Source organism: Phoca vitulina, unplaced genomic scaffold (assembly GCF_004348235.1).
Source record: "Phoca vitulina isolate PV1807 unplaced genomic scaffold, GSC_HSeal_1.0 scaffold32, whole genome shotgun sequence".
NCBI classification, from domain to species: domain Eukaryota; kingdom Metazoa; phylum Chordata; class Mammalia; order Carnivora; family Phocidae; genus Phoca; species Phoca vitulina.
The window spans coordinates 12,428,886-12,450,164 of record NW_022589735.1 but is presented as its reverse complement, the minus strand read 5'-3'; the positions used below and the strand labels follow the sequence as shown (position 1 = coordinate 12,450,164).

The window sequence follows — 21,279 nt, the reverse complement described above, 5'->3', positions numbered from 1 at the left end:
TGATGTCTAGTTCAAATTCTCTTTTTCCACAACATCCTCTCATGCTGCCCTGGACTATGGGGATTTATTCATTCTCCAGATTTGAGCAGCCCCAGTGATTTGAACTTGTCATCAACGTCACTCCTTTGGACCTACATCATTCATAGCTTGATTGATTCACCTACTTATTCTGTGTATATATTTCATTTCTTTTTTTTTTTCAAGATTTTATTTATTTATTTGAGAGAGAGAGAGCATGTGCGGGGGAATGGGCAGAGGGAGAGGGAGAAGCAGACTCCCCGCTGAGCAGGGAGCCCCACATGGGGCTGGATCCCAGGACCCTGGGATCATGACCTGAGCTGAAGGCAGACACTTAACCGACTGAGCCAACCATGCACCCCTACATATTTCATTTTTACACACATAATACCTTTATTGAGGGAACGAATCACATTTCACACTTAAAAAAATATTTCTTTCATAGGCTACAGTGTAATGCCTTGCATACAGGAATTACTCAACAAAATTTCCTGCTTAATTGGTTTTCTACCTTAGGTTTGCCTTAGGCAAGGCATCAACGCAGTTTAAGTAATTCACTTGTTTTAATTGTATGACAATTTCCTTAATTCTCCATTTTTCTTGACCACCGGAAGCTGGGCCTAAAGTTAATTGTTGATGAAAATCTGCCTCCTTTACCACTTTACTAATTCCTAGTTTAAAGCACCCTCTCCACAGCGTGGTCTGAAATAAAAAGCACACCATAGGAGATTAGGGAGTCCGTCTGGGGTTTCCCTCTAATTCTCCCTGGGGCCTGTGGTTTGCCATTTACAGGTCTGCACAAAGTACCGGATTCATCTTCCAGTCCCTGGAGGCTGAAATTCTTCCAAGCCCAGCTCAGAGATCATCTGTTTCCAAGTGGGGTCTTCCTTCTCTGGTACAGAGGCCTGTCTGGTCCTTGATGCACCTGCATCTCTTTGTTCACACCTCCTTTTTCGTACCTGGCACTTTGAGGCAGAATTTATTTATGTTTGCCCGTCCTCAACTGGACTGTTGGGCTCCTCAGAGCAGGGATCATGTACCTCCGTCACCCGTACTCTGCATGTAGTAAATCCTCCACAAATGTTCGATGAATAAATGCACAGATTCATGAGTAGACGAATATGATTTTTTAGGTATCTTAAACCTTTAAGAAGTTATATTTTAACTTTATGTATGTATGTATATATGTATGTAAGTAAGCTCTATGCCCAATGTGGGGCTTGAACGGATAAACTCAAGATCATGAGTTGCATGTTCTACTCGCTGAGCCAGCCAGGCACCCCTGTATTTTAACATTTTAAATTTTTTTATTTTTTATTTTTTATTTTTTTAAAAGGATTTTATTTTAGAGCTGGGGGAGGAGCAGAGGGACAAGGAAACTCCATGCTGAGCACAGAGCTGGACGCAGGGCTCCATCCCACGACCCTGAGATCATGACCTGAGCTGAAACCAAGAATTGGCTGCTCAACCAACTGAGCCACCCGGGCTTTTAAAAATATGCAAATCTCTGGAGAATTTTAGGTAAGAAAGGGACTGCTTAGGTTAATTCTCTCACTCTCTTTTCATGAGTTAGACACATACTGTTTTTGTTTGTCCAGCATCTGTTCATCACTTTTTGGGATGCATTCCTCATTCTTTATGGAACCCATCCCATGTGGTTTGGTGATAATAGCCTTGACTCCCAATCTCCCTGCCCCCTGCCTATCAACGTGCTGGATTTTGGCCTCGGCCTGGCCAAGGAGGACATAGTAATTGGTTCAGGGCTGAGCACACGACCAGAACAAGCAATCAAATCAGTTTTCCTGAGATTTGTTCTATTGTGAGCTACTAGGAGAACTTAGGCTTGCGGTGCCCAGAAGCCAGCTTTTCTAACTTGTGGAGAAGAGCTTGTATTGGAAAAAAAGTTACTGGTGGAGAAAAGCAGTGTAAAGAGATGTAGGGGACTATTTGATGATGGGGATTTCAATCTCCTAGTGGCCTGGACCAGTTTAGATTTATATTTCAATCACGTTCAAGTTTAATACCCCTCAGATTTTTCATCCTTCCTGAGATTGAGTCTAAGTCCAGGGAGATTTTTTTTTTTAAGTGTCTAATTCCTTTTTTTTTTTTTTATAAGATTTTATTTATTTATTTGACAGAGAGAGAGAGAGAGATCACAAGCAGGGGTAGTAGCAGGCAGAGGGAGGGGGAGAAGCAGGCTCCCCACCGAGCAAGAAGCCCGATGCAGGGCTTGATCCCAGCACCCCAGGATCATGACCTGAGCTGAAAGCAGACGTTTAACTCAATGAGCCACCCAGGCGCCCCAGTCCAGGGAGATTCTTTTTTTTTTTTTTTTTTAAAGATTTTATTTATTTATTTGATAGAGACACAGCGAGAGAGGGAACACAATCAGGGGGAGTGGGAGAGGGAGAAGCAGGCTTCCCGCCGAGCAGGGAGCCCGATGTGGGGCTCTATCCCAGGACCCTGGGATCATGACCTGAGCCGAAGGCAGACGCTTAACGACTGAGCCACCCAGGCGCCCCAATCCAGGGAGATTCTTAACAGCTGTAGGGAGAGCCATCTGCTTTTTGGTTTTGCTCAGTCTCTACTCTGTATTGGCCTTTTCTAGATGTGGTTCTTGTGGTTCCTGAGCTCGTTGGCCTCTGTCACTTCTGTCCACGGTGCTTCTGCTGAATTGTGTACGGCTCCACCATGCCTTGGGTGGGCCTGTTCACCCAGGTCAGTCTGTATCGTCCTTCTCCCACTGATTCATTTCAATCTGTTGGCTTTTTTTTTTTTTAACCTCTTCTACATCTTATGGACATAGGGAAGGTATCTTAGGATTCTCCAAAGAAACAGATTCAACAGGATATGTATATATAGACAAAGAAATTTAAGGAATTGGTTCATGTGAATAGGGAGGTGAGCAAGTCTAAAATCTGCAGGCGAGGTTGGCAGTCTGGAGACCCAGGAAAAGACACTGTTGCAGTTCAAGGCTGAAGGCTGTCTGCAGTTAGAATTTCATCTTCCTTGGGGGAGGTCAGTCTTTTGTTCTTTTCAGGCCTTCAACGGATTGGACCAGGCCCACCCACATTACGGAGGGCAATCTGCTTTACTCAAAGCCCACTGATCTAAATATTAATTTCATGCAAAACACCCTCACAGAAACATCCAGATAATGTGTGCCCACATATCTGGGCACTGTCACCCAGCTCAGTTCAACACACAAAATTAACCATCACAGAAGGTTAGACTATTCGACATTTCTTTTATTGCTCCTATACCCCTTGCTGCCATTTTTTTTTTGAGGCTGCTACCATGGTTCTAGAGAAGGCTGCTCTTGGATTCTGCTCTGCCGCAGCAAGAAGGAAGACAACAGGGAACTTTGTTGTGAGGCACAAACCATCTCTATTCTTGGATCTTCAACTCCTACCCTCAGCTCAGCCCAGGGGTGGGACAAGAGACGGTGACTCCCACAAACTCTCCTTCCTTCCCCAGTCAGGAGGCTCTTATTGGAGAAGAGATGGTAGGGATGTGAAAATGGAATGGAGGGAACTCGTTCAGCCAGACCACCTTTATTTTCAAATCTTTTCCTCTACCTGTATCAAAGCTATTAAGCTTAAAAACTGAGAATGGTGTGATTGTCTTTAGTCCTGGTTTTACAATGCCATCCTGAGAAGAATGGTACTCCAAAATTGTGGTAATGAAGAACACGTGGACATCTGGTTGAAAATTCATTCTTTTATTTTAGTACATCAATTATGGGAGTATCATATTTTCCTTTTTCATCTGCTTTCTTGAACTCAGCTGTAGGGTCAGGAAACAAAGATATTTTAGGTGAGAAAAGTCTCACCTCTGTAGTTTAAATTTAAATGAATACATTTAAATGTTATTGGGTAGGGATAAAACCATCCATCAAAGACTAAAGACTTGATCACGAAAAAGGAAAGCCCTTAACTTTTGAGTAGGGTCAGTTCCAATCAGAGTAGAAACGGCTGAATTATGTATAAATAAACCTTACACTTTGACTTCAGTCTTTTTTATTTTTACCACTCTAAAGGTAAAGATGCATAATATAGGGGGAAGGGGCATACCTTTGTAGGATTTAAAAAAAAAACTGTTAAAAACCAGATGCATAAATACTAATTTAAGAAATGCTTTAAAGACAACCTAGAGGGGAGGTAGGTAGGGGGATGGGTTAGCCCAGCGATGGGTATTAAGGAGGGCACGTATTGCATGGAGCACTGGGTGTTATACGCAAACAATGAATCATGGAACGCTACATTAAAAAAAAAAAAAAGAAAAAGAGAACCTTCATAAGTAAAGCAGCATTATGACCATAATTTGGCATAAAATAAAACTGAAATGCAAGAATGTAAATTGGTTTCTCTTTTCAACTAAATCCTAAGTTATCACTAAGACGGAATCACTGGGTTAAAAGAACTCTGCCAATTCTACTTTTGCCAAATATCCAGATCTCAACAAGCAATTTGGAAAATGACTTTGAGCAGTATGTAAATTTCATGCAGCTTTGCTAAGAGAACAATGCTTTTGAAGATGATAAAGACAGCTTTAAAACTCTTTGGCTCTTTTTAAAACACAAAAATAAAAATCAGAGTTTGAAGGGATGCTGGATAGTCACTCAACCTTTTGAAACATGATTTATTGTTATGCTTTCATGAGAACTGGAAACAGTATTAACTTTGCAAAGTGTATTAAATAGAAACAATGTGGCCTAGTAAAAGACCATGTATTGATTTATTTCTTCTTGCATTTATTCAGCGATCTATTCAGTGATCGTATATATCGAGGAGATACCATTTAGCAATATTTTTCATTTTGTACTTGAGCCCTTGCTAGCCCATTTGTTTGCACTGCATGCTCCGCTCTCTGCCACCTGTCTCTCTCCCTGTACAAATTGGGTTACTGTGAGCTTTCGCTATCTCCTTCCATTCTTCCTGCCTCCCCACCCCCCATCCTAGTCGGGGCGCCTTCCATCCAGGTATGATAGGCATCTTGTATTTTGCTGTCTCAGATCCAAATGATATACAGAAAGTAGGGCAAATGTCCAATAAGTTGTCTCTATGTCATGAGGTAGCTCTGTGCCGTGGGAAGAGTGTTGAAGAGGGAAACAATGTCATGGCAAGTTGAGGCTTGGTGGGTATATATATATATATATATATATAGGCCATATATACATGGCCTAACCAATAATCAGAACATGTGCCCTGACAAGAAAGGGACAGTTTATTTATTTTATTTTTTAAAGATCTATTTATTTGACAGAGAGAGACACAGTAAGAGAGAGCACAAGCAGAGGGAGTGGCAGGTAGAGGGAGAAGCAGGCTTCCCGCCGAGCAGGGAGCCCGATAAGGGGCTTGATCCCAGGACTCTGGGATCATGACCTGAGCCAAAGGCAGATGCTTAATGACTGAGCCACCCAGGCGCCCCGAAATGGACAGTTTAAAGGAAAAACAGGGCAGCATATTTGAAATCATGATTGCCCTTGTAAATGAAGCAGCACTGTCCCCAAACTTACATAGTTACCTCTCTTCTAATTAATTGGGGAAAACATTGGCAGTGATGGGATCACAGGATTTATATAAATGAAGAGGGCTGGACAAACTTATTATGAAAGAACAGGGGGAAAATACTCCAGGTACAGGGTTAGGCATGAGAACAGCCAAGAGAATAAGGGAAGTGTATGTTTAGTCAAGTACCTGACCAAATGTTTGCATGATTTCTTAGTTCTATGGCTAAGAGATTTTCCATTTTCCCCCCATTTTTTAAAATTGCTTTTGATTGGAGACATAGAATTACTACTAGGAAGAATTACTAGGGGTGCCTGGGTGGCTCAGTCAGTTAAGTGTCTTCTTTGGGGTTAGGTCATGATCTCGGGGTCCTGGGATTGAGCCCTGCATCTGGCTCCCTGCTCAGCGGGGAGTCTGCTTCTCCCTCTCCCTCTGCCCACCACTCGTGTGCTCTCTCTCAAATAAATAAAATCTTAAAAAAAAAAAAAAAAGAATTACTAGCCATCCCATATTATATGTCTAAAATTTAATCTTTACAAACCCCCTGCAAGGTAGGAATCATCCCCATTTTCCTATGAGGAAACCAAGGAATAACTTCCATAGTTACACAGCTAGCAATAGCAAATCCTTAACTGTCTGACTCCAGCGTCTTTGTTGTTTCAGATGAGAGGACATAACCTGAGTCTCCTAAACACAATCGGAAATTGAGGGATTCTATCAAGAGAAAGCTTCATGGGCTTGAGAGTAACAGAGATCATGCCTGAAATCACTTCACATCCAGTTTGGACACTTCAAAGGTGGAAAGAAAATACTTAAAAATATTTTTTAAAAGGCTGAGGCAAAGGGGAGACGGCGTGAAAACCAAACCATCCAGGTAGTGGAAAGGGCCTCCAGGAGGTGGGCTTACGTTCCAGGGCTAGGTTCTACCACCTTGGATCAGCGCTCACATTCCTTAGTAATTTGGATTTTCACCAGTAATTTGGATTTTCAAGACCTTCTTAAGTTATTAAAACTGTCTGAGTATTTACTTTTAAACTAACACCCACTTCAAGATGCAAGCCTTTCAAGTCTTTCTCAGGGAGGTATTTTAGGTAACAGGCCAGAAAGGAGAACGATTAATGAGATCATCCTCGCTCAGGGTGCCCAGAAATCCCTCCAGGGCGATATGCAGCCTGGTGCCCTTCACTAATTCTTATGTACACGACTTGATTAATATTTAAAGAACATCCTGGTCTTCATTTCTACCATTATTAAGGTAGCTAACCTGTCATTACTCTACCGATGGGTTCCCACTAGATTATGAGGTGGCCTTCTAGGTTATAGTTAAGGGCGAGGCTCGAGTCGACTGAAACTGTCCGGGTTCAAATGTCGTCCTGTCCCTCCCGGGCAGCCTTAAGGAAATTCGTCTATTAAATGGGCGAATTTTCAAAGGGAAATAATACAGTTCCCCCACCACAGAGCGGCCGCGTGGACGGATAACCCACGAAAAGCCCGGCGCAGGGCACAGTAAATTCCAGCAAACGTTCGCCTGAAAGTGAAAACTCTTCAAAGCGATTAATGGACATTCTACTAGAATTAGTTGTCAGTTACATTTTGGGGGATCATTTTTTTTTAAGCAAGAAGTCATTTCTACTTAAATTTGCACACGTTTAGATTTTGATGCACTGGATTTTAGTGAAGCAAGACAATTTGGCAGCTTGTGCGGGTTCCTTCACACGTTAATGTCACTTGTGACCCCAAGTCAGGGTTTCTGGCTTTTCTGCGGGCTCGGTCGCTTCAAGATACGCACGCGTACGTCAATTTGACAGCGAGGAGGTGCTGGGATACGCCGTTTTCCCTCCGAGAGAAAAATAAAGGATTGCATTTGGCACCGGCACGCGGCGGGTTTTGAACCCCGAACACCAGAGCCCATGACGTAACTCCACAGCGCCCGGGCCTCCAGGCCCTTTTCCGAGCCCCGTCCGCCCGGGCGGGGATAAGGTTACAACGTCCGCGGTCGTCCCGGCCTCTAGGAGCTTTGCGTGTGGCTGTTACGGCCGTTGATGTTTGAATTTCCCTGAACCGCTGGGTGTGGGCGGCGGCGCGGACCCGCCCCGGAAAACCTCGGGGCTCCTTCCCGCCACTCGCAGGCCCGGCCCCTCCGGGGGTCCTCGCGGGGTGGCGGGAAGGCCCGGCCGCCGCTGGGCCCTGGGCCGCCGGGCGATCAGTCCCCGGCGCCCCACTCCGCCGCCCTCAGCGTTTCCCCAGCCACGCCCAGCCCAGCGCGCCAGGCCGACGGTTGCCCGAGGCCCCGATTTTGAATTTACAGGCCCGGCCCCCGAGCCCCGGAGCGCGCCGCCGGCTCTCCATTGGCCGGCGACGGTCACGTGGAGGTGCCGGAGCGCGCCGGCCATGTTGGAGAGTGCGGCGCCACTGCCCGCGCCACCTCCGCCCCCCGCCGCCCTGCTCCCTCCCCCTCCCCCCCCCCCCCCCCCCCCGTCGCTCCGCGCCGCCTGAGAGGAAACAAAGTGCTGCGGGCGGGAGACTCGGCGGCGGCGGCGGCGGCGGCGCGCGGACCTTGCTCGGCCTTCCCGGTCACCCTCGCCCCGAATCTTCCTGAGTGTGTGTGTGAGTGTGTGTGCATATTTTCTTACAAAGGGCAGTTTACGATTGATTGATTGGCAGTCTTCCCCCTTTGCCCTTTGTGCTGTAACCCGGCTCCCGCCGACCCAGGTGCTTCTCCCTTCCCACGCCGGCTTCTCCGCGGGCGCGGGTCGTCGGTGTGTGCCTTCGGTCCCCCGCTTCGCCCTCTGCAGCCCCCTCCGTGTCCCGTGCTGCCCGCGGCCTCCCAGCTCTGCTCAGCCCGCCAGTCGCCCCGCCGCCCGCCATGGCGACCGCGACCCCCGTGCCGCCGCGGTCGGGCAGCCGCGCCAGCGCCCCCGCTACGCCGCTGAGCCCCACGCGGCTGTCGCGGCTGCAGGAGAAGGAGGAGCTGCGCGAGCTCAACGACCGGCTGGCCGTGTACATCGACAAGGTGCGCAGCCTGGAGACGGAGAACAGCGCGCTGCAGCTGCAGGTGACGGAGCGTGAGGAGGTGCGCGGCCGCGAGCTCACCGGCCTCAAGGCGCTGTACGAGACCGAGCTGGCCGACGCGCGACGCGCACTCGACGACACGGCCCGCGAGCGCGCCAAGCTGCAGATCGAGCTGGGCAAGTTCAAAGCCGAGCACGACCAGCTGGTCCTCAAGTGAGTGCCCGCCTGGCGGCCGCGTTAGCTCACATAGAAGGCGGGGGACTCAAGCTCGGGGGGCAGGAGAGCCGGGCCAGGTGCCCACGCCCTTCGGAAGGAGAATCGAGTGTTTCTTAGCGGGGACAGGGGTCGCGGAGGGGGCTCGAATTGTAGCGACGTTCGACCGGGATGCACATTTCCGTCTCCCGGCTACCGAGCAGGACAGAGCGAAGCGCGCACCTGAGGCCGCCAAGGAGGAGCGGCCGGCTTTGGGCCTCGCACCCCGAGATTTAGAAGGATTCTCCGGCGGGCCCCAGGTGCGGGGTGGTGGCGTCTGGGCGCGCGCTCGAGTGCGCGCTCCGGTTTCCGGCCGGACGGGAGACAAAGCGGCTGGCCGGTTTGCGGTGCAGGGATAGCCGGCCGGGGAAGATGGGCTGCCCTCTTCAAGAATGAATGAGCTCTGCGCGGGCGGAGAGAGGAAGGGGAGGGACCTGCCTCCCGCTTCCCGGTCTCCCGGGGGTGGGTCCCGCTTTGGCGCGCTCAGTCTGGGCCCTGTGACATTTTGCAATCCTTCTACGCCTGTCTTGGGCGGGGAGGGAGGGGCGGGGTCTGAACTGCGCGCCTCTGCCCGCCTGGGGCAAGTTGGGTGTTTAAGCTCTTTAGCTTTCTTCGGGGAAGGGTGTCCTTCCTTTCTGCAAAGTCAGGCGCAGGTTCCCTTGGGTGCTTTTGTGGACCTGACGACGAAAGCTGGGTTTTTGCATGTCATGGCCACCGTTCTCTGATCCGCGGACTTCCTACCCCCCCAGCAGCAGTCTCCTCCCCGAGCTTGTGCACCCCTTTAATGTAGTCACTTGGGTCTTTGGGGTACTGGCGACACCTTTTCAGCCCCCGCGTCTGTCATTGTAATTAACGACCGGCCAGGGCAGGGGAAAGGGTTGTTGGAGTGTGAAGTGTTATGGAGAGGTTGAGTTTGTAATTATTACACCTAAGGGGGTCTGAGTTTTCAGTCCGGAGCATAAGGATAAACTTGAAAGGCTTTGCTGAGCCTACCTTGACTTTCGGATGAGCAAAATGGCATAATTATAATCAGTACGCAACTAGTGTTGATGTCATGCTTTAGATATTTGTTAAATTTGCTTCCGGAACTCATGGTCTCCATCCTGCATTGTCCGTTGAAATTTCTGGATATGTTTGACTCTTGACTTTGACTCTGCCCATGAATGTCTGTCTGTATCTATGTGAATGCCCCTGTCTCAATCTCTATGATTTTGTATGTGTGCATCTTTACTTCCCCACCTTATTAATATTTCAAAAATGGTTCATAAATAGTAAGTGCACTTGATAAAAAAATAATTGTAGATTGGCTTATAGTGAAAGACGGGTGACATTCTGCTTTTTCCAGGAGGCAATTGTGTTTAGCCCTCTTTGTTTTTATTTATTTGGGTGTTTAGTTTCATAACTCAGTAGTAAGCTTATTTTTCTATTTCTTGGATTTACCAACCTTTGGAGTCATCTTTTGAAGTGGGTCATTTCACTCAGTCCACTGTCCATTTTTTTTGTACTGTCCAATTTTTGTATTTTTTTGTCACTGAATTTTTTCATATCCTAGATGCCATTGCATGTAATGACTTGCCATTACTGTATGTACCACTAAGAAAAAAACATTAGAACCACCTGTGTAGGATCCATCCTGTTGGACTCATTTCTGTTTCAGAGATGTTAAATGTGACAGATTAAGTATCTGTTATGTGCCAGTCACTGTTTTATGTGCAGAGATTACAGAGATTTTTAAATAAATTTAAATAAATTACTGATCTTATGTTGCTGAGTACAGCTGGGCGATACCCAGCAAATGGATAAAGGTCCTGTTTCATCTAATCTGAAGCATTTTGGTGCTGATGCTTTTATAATCTTTTCAAAAGTTAACTGAGTGTTTTTCACGCCATAACAAGACTGCCACCTGGCTGACTGTAGTTATAAAATGGTATGTATGGAGGGGGAGGGGGAAATGGAGGAAGGGAGTCAAAGCATACACACAGTTACAAGATAAATAAGTACGAGATATGTAATGTATAACACACTGTCTATAGGTCATCATGCCATACAATATATAGGGAAGTTAAGAGGCTAAATCCTAATGGTTCTCATCACAAGGAGAATTTTTTCCCCTTTTTTCTTCTTTTTGTATCTACATGAGAAGATGGATGTTAGTTGAACCTATTGTGTTAATCATTTCTCGGTGTATTTTAATCAGACCATCATGCTGTATGCCTTAAACTTACACAGTGATGTGTGTCTATTTGTCAATTAAAGTGGAAAAAGTGCTATGTATGGGTTGTAAGATGCATGCTAGTTTCAGCAAGATAAAAAGTGAAGAATATGTGTATTAGAATCGATAAAATAATGTCTGTGGTATAATATTAGGTAATAACAGGTATTAGAGGAATAAAAATAAAGCATGGTGGGGCGCCTGGATGGCGCAGTCAGTTAAGTGTCTGACCCTTGGTTTTGTCTCACATGATCTGGTAGTGAGATCTAGTCCTGCTCTGTGAAGAGTCTGCTTGGGACTCTCCTTCTCCCTCTGCTCCTCCCCTTCACATGTGCAGGTGAGCTCTCTCTCTAAAATAAATAAATCTTTAAAAAAAAAGTAAAGGAGGGTGAAGGGATGGTTTGGTTAAGGAAGGCCTGTTTAGGGATTGAAAATTGAAAATAATATCGCCTGAGATATATCCTTTAGTGTGCTGGGATTAAAAAAAATTTTTTTAAATCTGTATGTATATTCCTTTTGTCCGCATCAGATGCATTTTCTTTTCTAACATGCCATCAATTGCTCAAAATATGCCACGTTTTACTTCGTTTGAGGTTTCAACCCTGATATTAAAAAAAAATTTTTTTTAAATATTTTATTTATGTATTTGAGAGAGAGAGCTTATGCGTGAGGGGGAGGTAGGAGAGGGGAGGGGCAGAGGGACAAGCAGACTTCCCACTGAGTGTGAAGCTTGGGATCAGGACCTGAGCCGAAGTCAAACGCTTAACTGACTGAGCCACCCCGGTGCCCCAACCCTGATTTTTTGGGTACAATTTTGTCCCTAAAATGGCCTTTTCATTTGTCTTGTTGACTAAAGAAGACTTTTTAAAGATATGTAATTGTAATATCTTTTACATAACTTTTCTTTTTTCCCCTGAGCCTTTCTGCACTTAAGACATGCTGTGCAGCTGACATCCTAGGAATCAACCCGATTTAGACCCAGTTTCCCCCTAGATCACATATTTTCCTTTCCTTGGTGTCTTCCCTCATTTTGTTGGAGAGCATCTTAAGTAACTTAGAAAAATTGGCAGGATGTAAACTCTCTGAGTCCTGTGTGTCTGAAAGTAACTGTTTTGTCTCATGATTGATTGATAGTTGGGTTAGGTATAGAATACTGGTTCAACGTTTTTTCCTCAGAACTTGGGAATTATCATATTGCTTCATTGTCTTCTAGCATCCAGTGTTGTAATCTCTGTCTGATGCCAGTCACAGTTACTTTTTTTTTTTTAAGATTTTATTTATTTATTTGACAGAAAGATAGTGGGAGCAGGAACACAAGCAGGGGGAGTGGGAGAGGGAGAAGCAAGCTCTCTGTTGAGCAGGGAGCCCAATGTGGGGCTTGATCCCAGGACCCTGGGATCATGACCTGAGCTGAAGGCAGACTCTTAACAACTGAGCCACCCAGGCGCCCCACAGTTACTTTCTTTCGGTAATTGCTTTTGCCTTTCCTCTGTGTAAGCTCTGAAATTTTCTTTTGTCCCGATTTTCTGAAATTGCATGGTGGTGAGCCTAGGAATGGATATTTCCATTATGCATTCTTACTGTTGCCAATAGTTTCTTTTTATTTAAAGCCTTGATCTTTATTTAGCTCTGGGAAACTTACTTTATTCCATACTTTCTGTGCTTTGTTTTCTTTGTTCTCTGGTGGAGATGTTGAACACTTCTGTCTCATAATTTTTTTTCCCATTCTCAGAAATTATTTTGACTCTTCTCTAGCTCAATAGTGACATTGTAAAGGCTGAAGTCATACTTTTAATTCCAAGAAATCTTTTTGTACAGGTATTTCTCTTTCATTCACTTTGTTTCTGTTTTAAGGATGCATTATTTTCTTTATTCTGTCTGAGGATAATACTTAGGATTTTCTTTTTTTTAAATTCTTTTCTGTTTACTGGATTATCTCTTTTTCCCTCCCTGGTCACTTGTTCCTTTTGTTTGGTTTAGTTTTTTTTGCAAGCGATTTTTGTCATGTGCATGATTCTTGGTTGTCACCATTTATAAATGAATGGGTGAGCATCACTGCTTTAGTTGTTCAGGTAGCTCCTTCCCTGCCTTTTCTGATGCAAGGACAAATTAGGACCTCTATGTATGAATGGGCTGTGCCCTGGGCTAACTTGTTGGAAAGCCTGTAGTTAGGGTAAGATAAGCTGAGGAGGATCAGGTGCAAAGCTGTTCCATGAGTTAATGGCCTCATTTTGAGTCTCCCTCACTTTCCCCTGTAGTCCTTCTATGCATGTTTTGTGATATGTACTTTTATATACTCTTCATCTTCTAGAAATTTTTTGGAATGTCTGCTGATGATCCCTTCCCAATTCACTTTGATGCTATAGGTTTATTTCATGTGGCATACTTAACTGCCTTTTTATTAGGGTATAGTGGGGCGGCTAATGCCTATATGTAGAAATCTTGCAAATCGTTTAATTTTGACCAATAATTGAAGTATAATTTGTAAGATGAAAAGGAAGAAATTTTTTGTCTGTTTGGGTCCATTTAATTCTTTTGTTTGATAATTATTTTCTGTTTTTAGTTTTTTATTTAGAGTCTTTATAATTAGTGTATCATGTAGGTGGGTTAAGAAAAGTATACATTCCAGGAGCGCCTGGGTAGCTCATTCCGTTAAGTGTCTGCCTTTGGCTCAGGTCATGATCTCAGGCTCCTGGGATTGAGCACCACCTAGGGCTCCCTGCTCAGTGGGGAGTCTGCTTGTCCCTTTCTCTGTGCACCCCCTTCATGCTCTCTCTCTCTTGTTTTTTCTCTCTCAAATAAATAAAATCTTAAAAAAAAATACAGATTCTAAAATTACTTGGTCCCTTTTTGGTTCCTCAGCACACAAAGCACCTCAAAGACAGAAGAATTCGTGTGGAGACGCTTGGTCCTGCTGGAGAGAATTTGACAATAGCTTCCATACACTTGGTCTATCACAGAAAAACATCTCAGATCTAAGATATAGCTACTCTGATTCAGTCCAAACCTGCTTATATTGATTGGAAACTTTTTTGGGCAACAATTTCTAAGAATGGCGATGAGTGCTATCAGTCAACACTTTAAACAAAAAGGGAAGATTGACATTCAAAATTTCAGTATTAACTAATTATACAGGGAAGCTAGATAAAAGAGAATTAAATTTGTTGGTAGGTAGTTCAGTAACTAATTTTGTGGGTACATTTTTTTTTTTTTCAGTGATACAGGTTCCCAGTTTTTTGTGTAAAATCCTTAAGGCCAGGTGTGTTCTGAAAGTAAAAACACTTTGAATTTTAAAGAAGGTAATGTGCATGTACTGTATAGGATATCCCCAGTGGGGTCTGGGGGGTAGCACTCCATTGTGAAACAGATATTTCTGCAAGGAAAGATATTAATAGTTATACTAAGTGGAGAAAGATGACTAAAAATAGCCTCATGTCCATTTAGGTCAGGTTTTATCGGCAAATGAATTAATGAAAATTTTAGGTTTTAGAAACTCTGGAAGTGCATATAGGAGAATATGGATTTGTGTTTTTATTTTTTATTTTTTTAAAGATATTATTTATTTATATATTTTAGAGGGAGAGCACATGAGTGGGAGTGGTGGGAGGGGCAGACTGGGAGGGAGGGAGAGAGCTTGATCCCATGACCCCGAGATCGTGATCTCAGCCAAAAACAAAAGCTGGACACTCAACTGATTGGCCACCCAGGTGTCCCTGGATTTGTGTTTTTAAACTGATTGCTTTTTATTAAGTTCACTGGATTCATCAGGTTCTAGAAGTTGTCTTTTATTCCTCATTTGTTTTGTGGTAGATTTTAAAACTTGAAAAGGTGCAAAATTAACTCTAAAGTAAAGTTTCTCTTTTGGAGAGTTATGAATTAATTAGGAAAGTGGTGATGGGGGCTTACTGGTATATAACATAATGGATGCTGTAGGGTTGTTTAAGATGCTGAGCCAGTTTTACTGTCCATTTAAAAAAACTAAAAAGAATGTCTCATGAAATAGTTTCATGTTTTATAGGTATTAGGCCTCAAAGCCACTGTTTTCGAATTAATCTTTGAGATAATGTACAAAATCTAATGATTTAAAGCATAATTTCTTGCCTTTTCAAAACAAATGGTGCTTCTTTTTAAATATAATTAAATGAAAATAAAAGTTTATTTTTTGTCCAAAGAGTATCATGTTGACTGTGTTTCTTCATGGTATATATACACCTGAAGATTTGTTGACTTTCTGTCTCCAGTCCCAAGCACCATTGCTTTGAAGAAGATGGATTTGCGGTTGAGGGATTAAACCTATTTGTATATTTCTTTGGGCAAAATAACATTCTTTTGATTTTGCTCTGTTACTACATTTGGATTTGTGTGTTTTCATTTAAAAGTGCATACTGGTACTTACTTGCTGCTAACAAATATATTTGGTACGCTGTCAGTCACAATAGCATGAGATTGGGTGGTATCAAGCAGGAGTACTACATGAAGTTGCAGCTTATTTTTTGTGACTTGGGGCAGGTACTTTAATTCTTTGAGTCTGCATTTCCTCATCTGTATAATTAGGATTAGGAGTGAGTAATAGTTTTCAGAGTCTCAGGAAGAATTAAGAAACTTAAACCATTTTTTAGCCTGTTATTTACTTGTGTCATAATAATGGATGAATTTTTATCCAGCAGTATTTGTATAAAATATTGCTAATATTTTAGCAAGGAATATTGCTAAAATTGTAGCCATTTTAAAGAGTACTGAAATGTAAATATAAAATAATTTTTCCTATTTAGTGGGGAGGGGCATTGGAATTTACTATATATTTGGACTTAGTACATGTATATACTTCCTTTGTTGGCTTTCTACGTATTTTAGTCACTGATGGAATTAAATTGAGGAAATGTCATAGGGTAAACAACTCTGTAGGCTTGTTTTAACATTCTTGTTCATTTTCAAACCTAAAATACTAAATGCTAATCTGCTTTAGGGAATTTTCCTTTGTACATAGGATGATTAGTTGAAAAAGAGAAACCTTCATGTTTTACTTGTCTTTTGTTCATGTCCTTATTTTGCTCTGGTAGAAACAAGTTGACAGTAACACCTGGCCTTAATACAAGAGCTATAAACCTGCATGCTAAAGTTAATTTTCAGGGGAATAAATGGAAGGATGAAACCCCTAGAATTGGTGTTAAAGTCTAGGAAGCAAATCCTAAGTAATTAAACTGTCATAACACTTCCTTCCTGTGCTTTCAAAGGATGTTTGGTAGAGCAAGATACCTGTTGGAGTTGTTGGAATTTAATCCCTAGGTTTAATCCCTTCAACTAGATAATCTTTTAGTGTACCCAGATTCAAGAAAATAAACATGGAATAAAAGATAAAGCATTATAAAAATATGCTGCTGATTCTTTTTTTTTCCCCTTTGCACAGTCTGTTAATATTTGTTCTTTAATTTGTCCAGATGACATCACCTCTGGTATGTCTGAGTTAGAGATCTTTAGAATTTTATATCATAAGTGTGGGTCTGTTTTCATTCACAAATAGTGAGATTGAGGCTGAGGCGTCAAGTGAGTGATGGGAGCCTAACTGAAGTTCCCAGTTATTACTGGGATCTAAGGAAGTTTCCTAATCAGGGTTTTTAACTTCTTTTTTTCACTGTACTTCTGTGGGAAGGGGATTGTGTGTTGGCTGTTATATTTGGGGAAATTAAAAAAAAAGAGCTTTTTTATTATACAAAAATTATGTTTTATGGAAAATTAGAAAAGACAGGTGAACACCAAGAGGAAAATTAAAATCACCCTTAGTTCCGTAAAAAAGCTCTGAAGTTTTCCTGTTAATATCCATATCATTAACAAAAAATGTTTTTTTTTAACAAAATCGTTCTTGATAAATACTGATATGTAACCTTTTTTCATGCAGCACTATTTTGTGAATATCTTTACATGTCAGTAAATATACTGTACTATCATTTAACACATTTTAAAGATATATTGGTAACTTTATTGGTCACTTAGCTTACAGTGATCAAGGATGTACGCTTCACAGTGACTATGTATCTACCCAATTTCTCAGAGGCCATTAGAGCACCACGATTATCCTCTTCTCTCTTGCTGACAGTATAACAGGTTTTTTCTTTTGGTTAACTTAATGGTTAAATGTTAACTAGTTTACTGGTTAAATGTTAACCACTGGGTAAACTAATTACCATTTTGCCAATTCTTGATGCCATCAGCAGCAGATGAGGGTCCATTTCCTGTTTAGAGGAATTTAATTTTAATTTTGGAAATTTTTTCTAGTTCTTGATTTTTTTTTTTTTAAGAGAGGCGTGGGGTGGGAGAGGCAGAGAGAAAGAGAGAGAGAGAGAATCCCAAGCAGGTTCCACACCTAGCACAGAGACTGACATGGGGCTTGATCTCAGGACCCGGAGGTCATGACTTGAGCTGAAATCAAGAGACGTACCCTTAACCAACAGCCACCCAGATGTCCCAAGTTCTTGATCATTTTTATATCATAATGCTAATGTTGTTGGCATAAAGGGGTCAAACAATCAAAACTCACGTTATAATCTTAGGTTTTTGCTGATATTTTTGGTGTAGGCCTAGATGATAAATACTGTTTTCCTTAGCTAATCTGTTTACTTGGTCCTTTTACATTTTAACTGTTTGCCTTCACTGCATTTGGATTTATTGAACACAGAATTAGAACCCTTTTGCTGCTAGAAGAGGTCTTGGATCGTGCAATCTAACCAACTCATTTTGTGGATACAGAAATTGAGACCTACGGAGATTAAAGTACTTGTGCAAGATACAGGACAGAAAGTGCTAACATTGACTTCGTGCTTACCGTGTTCGCCAGGCACGATGCTAGATGCTTCATGGACACTGTCTTTTAAGCCTTATGATAACCCTGTTTGATGAGTGAGGAAACTTGAGGTTCAGAGAACTTAGCACATAAATGGTAGAGCTAGAATAAGTCCTAGCTCTGTCTTCTAGCATTGCCAGAGAGTTTTTACATGGATCATTTCAGTTTTTTTTTAAAGTAAGCTCTGTGCTCAACATGGGCCTTGAACTCATGACCTGGAGATCGAGAGTCACATGCTGCACCAACTGAGCCAGCCAGGTGCCCCCCTGTGCCATTTCATGTAATCCCTACATCAGTGCTGTTCTACGGGTTTACCAACCTGAAGCAGGCTCACCACGCACTGTCATTGCATTGGGACTTGAACCCTTACATGGGACAGTTGATTTTCAGGTCTGTTTGGTTATTTTTGCAAATGGTACTGGATGTGCGTTTTTCTCAGTGATAGTTCATAGTCCCCAGGAGGTAATTTTGGATTTGTCAGTAGAGTGCAGAAATGGAAACAGCTGTTTGAAATACTAATGGACGGCTTCACTTGCTAATAAGGAAAGGGTGAAGATGAATTACTGAAGGTGAATTTACCTTCTTTCTTAAAAAGCTCCTTTCTTTCTTTACTCTCTGCCTTAATAGTAATTTTAAGAGGAATTAAAAGCTCTAAGTCTTTAATACTCATGAAAGAACTGATTTTTTTAAATTTAAATTTAAAAAAGTGTTTTTTTTGAGAAATGTTCTTTTCCTTTTTTATTCAGCACACATTTGTGGAATGGTACTATATGCCAGGCCTTGACCCAGATGCTGGGAATAGATGGGACACTCAGTCCTTGTTATTAAGTTGCTTACAGTCTTGTGGGCAAGGCAGAAAACAAACACTGTGCTATTGTGATAACGTAAATGCAGGACGTTAGTACAGTGTAATAAGTGTTGTGATGGTAGGTATCCACATGGTGCTGTGGAGGAAAAGACTACCACTTAAGGCAAACTAGGAGCCTTTTGAAGTTTTGAAAGATATCCCAAGGGGACTGGGGAGGCATTGAAGTCTGAGCTAAGTGTTGGGAGCTAAGTAAGTACGATTTGGCTGGAAAACATTAGGAGAGGGTGTTTTCCTGAATGGCAAGTAGTTTCATCTAATTAGAGCAATATATATGTATGTATGTGGTAGAGGACAGTTGAATTTTAAGAAATGAGGAGCTTCAAGAAAAAAGTGACATGAATGGATGAATGGTCTGGCCATTCTGTGGAGGAAACAAAGAATAGAGGTAAAACGTCCATAAGGACACTTGGGAAGTTATGAGGTGGCTCCTGAATTCAGGTAGGCAGTGGGAAAGGACAGAAAGTGCATTTAAGAGATGCTAAGCCTGGGAGATTGGGGAGAAGAGTCTAGGCTGACTCTGCTCCTCTGCTTGGGTGCCTGGGGAAAGTGTTGCTCTTAGGGCTTGATGGATAAGGAACTGGTTTAGAGGACCTACTCAGGGTTAGTGGTGAATTAGTGTTGCTTGTTGGACTTCTAGGTGGAGATCTTAGCTGGCAATCTAGAGTACTTTCCTGGAGCTCTGAGAAGAGACTTTGATTGGAGGTATAGTTTTAGGAGCATGGGTGATATTTGCGGATAAAGACAAAAGAGAAGGGGGCAAAGACATGGAAAACATCTACATGGGAGGACTAGGTAGAGAAAGGAAAAACCCACAGTGGAGATGGTAAGTAATAGAGAAGTAGAACAAGGTTGAGTCATAGGACAAGGAGATTTATGAAGGAATGCTAGTGTAGTTTTGGTATGATAAGGCCTAAAAGTATCTATTAACTTTGGTGGCTGGAAGGTTATTGTTGATTGTGAGGAGTGCCTAATGCTAGTAAAGGGAGGTAGGATCAAAGGAAGTGGGGTAATTAAGGAAGGAGTGGGAAGAAAGAGATTGTGAGATCACTTGTTCAAGAATGTTGGCTCTGAAGAGGAGACATTCTTAGAGGTTTATTCAAAGTAGATTCTCAGTTGAACTTTATATCATAAAACATTGGGTAGGGGACCAGAGCACTTATCCGTCTGATAATGCACTTCACCTCTTTTGCCTAAAACACTTTAGTAGCTTCTAGGATAAAGACTGAAACTCTCAGTATTACCCAATTGCAGGGTGACTATGTAAGTTAGTATCCAAATAGGGATACTTATGTGTGTGAAAGAGGAAGCCATAAATTATGCTGGGACAACTGGCATGAATGGAAATTGTCCTGGGCAAACTGGGACATAGTGGTCATCCTACCTCAGAGTTCTTCCCTGCATGAGCTGGCTCCTTTCTGATTCCAGCTTCATCTCTCACTATACTTGGTCTTGCTCTCTCCCCTCACCGTGAAGTCCTTTATTCAACCCTGTTTACCATGCTCCCTCTTAATAGCAACTTCGCAAAAGCGCTTTCCTTTGTTTGGACTTCTCTCATCCTTGGGTTAACTTCTCATCTCTCAGATGTCCACTGTACCCATTTTTTAGGGAAGTCTTCCCTGACTATCAGATGTTTTTAATATGAGCCTTGAAAAACAAACTAACCAACCTAGGACTACCCAGCAGTGTTTATGTGTGTACATAATTTAAGGACTCTTATCAGTTCTCCCAAGGCTTCTCATGAGAAAAGGTTACCTTCATTTATTTTCACTGCTCGTTTGGTATTTATTTCTGTATCTAAATGACATTATTGACTTTGTGCTATGGAAGATGGGGAATTGAGTTCTTCATTCTATTATCCATAATATATTTTCTTCCTGTTATCCTCCTAGTACATTACATTTTAGTTTAGATTGGTTTAGATCAGTTTTTGGTTTTTTTAAAGTATTAATTCAGTGTGTTGCTACAAATCCTTCTTTAACACCAGTTAGCTCAAATGTGGCTTTTAAATATAGAAATGATATTATCGTAATTGCAGGTTGTACTGATTTATATATGACTTTATCTAGTAAAGGGGAACCAGAATATCAGGAGTAGAGTTCAGAGGTAAAGAAAGCCTTCAGTTCCACTTTCAACTCTATTTTGTTATTTTATTTTATTTTAAAGATTTTTTTATTTATTCATTTGAGAGAGAGAGGGCACGAGTGAGAGGATGGGGGGGTGGGGAGGGGCAGAGGCAGAGGGAGAAGCAGACTCCCCACTGAGCAGGGAGCCTGTGCGGGGCTCGATCCCAGGACCCTGGGATCATGACCTGAGCCGAAGGCAGACGCTTAACGGACTGAGCCACCCAGGGGCCCCTTACTATTTTTTATTTTTTAATTGAAGTATACTTGACGTACAATCTTACATTAGTTTCAGGTGTATGACATAGTGATTTCACAGCTCTGTACATAATGCTGTGTTCACTACAAGTGTAGCCACCATCTGTTACCGTGTAACTCCATTTTAATACCATTGTACAACTGTTACAGTACCAGTGCTGTATTCCCTATACTGTACCTTTCATCTCTGA

General features: G+C 42.6%; 1 protein-coding gene across 1 annotated transcript in view; it reads left to right on the top strand.

The window, feature by feature from the left end:
* The first annotated feature begins 8,029 nt into the window (after positions 1–8,029).
* Positions 8,030–21,279, top strand: part of LMNB1 (lamin B1) — a 52,186-nt gene continuing 38,936 nt past the window's right edge. Inside the window, exon 1 of the mRNA XM_032425206.1 lies at positions 8,030–8,753. Coding sequence (XP_032281097.1) covers positions 8,395–8,753 — 359 coding nt within the window. The 5' untranslated portion in view covers positions 8,030–8,394. The remainder of the gene's footprint in view (positions 8,754–21,279) is intronic.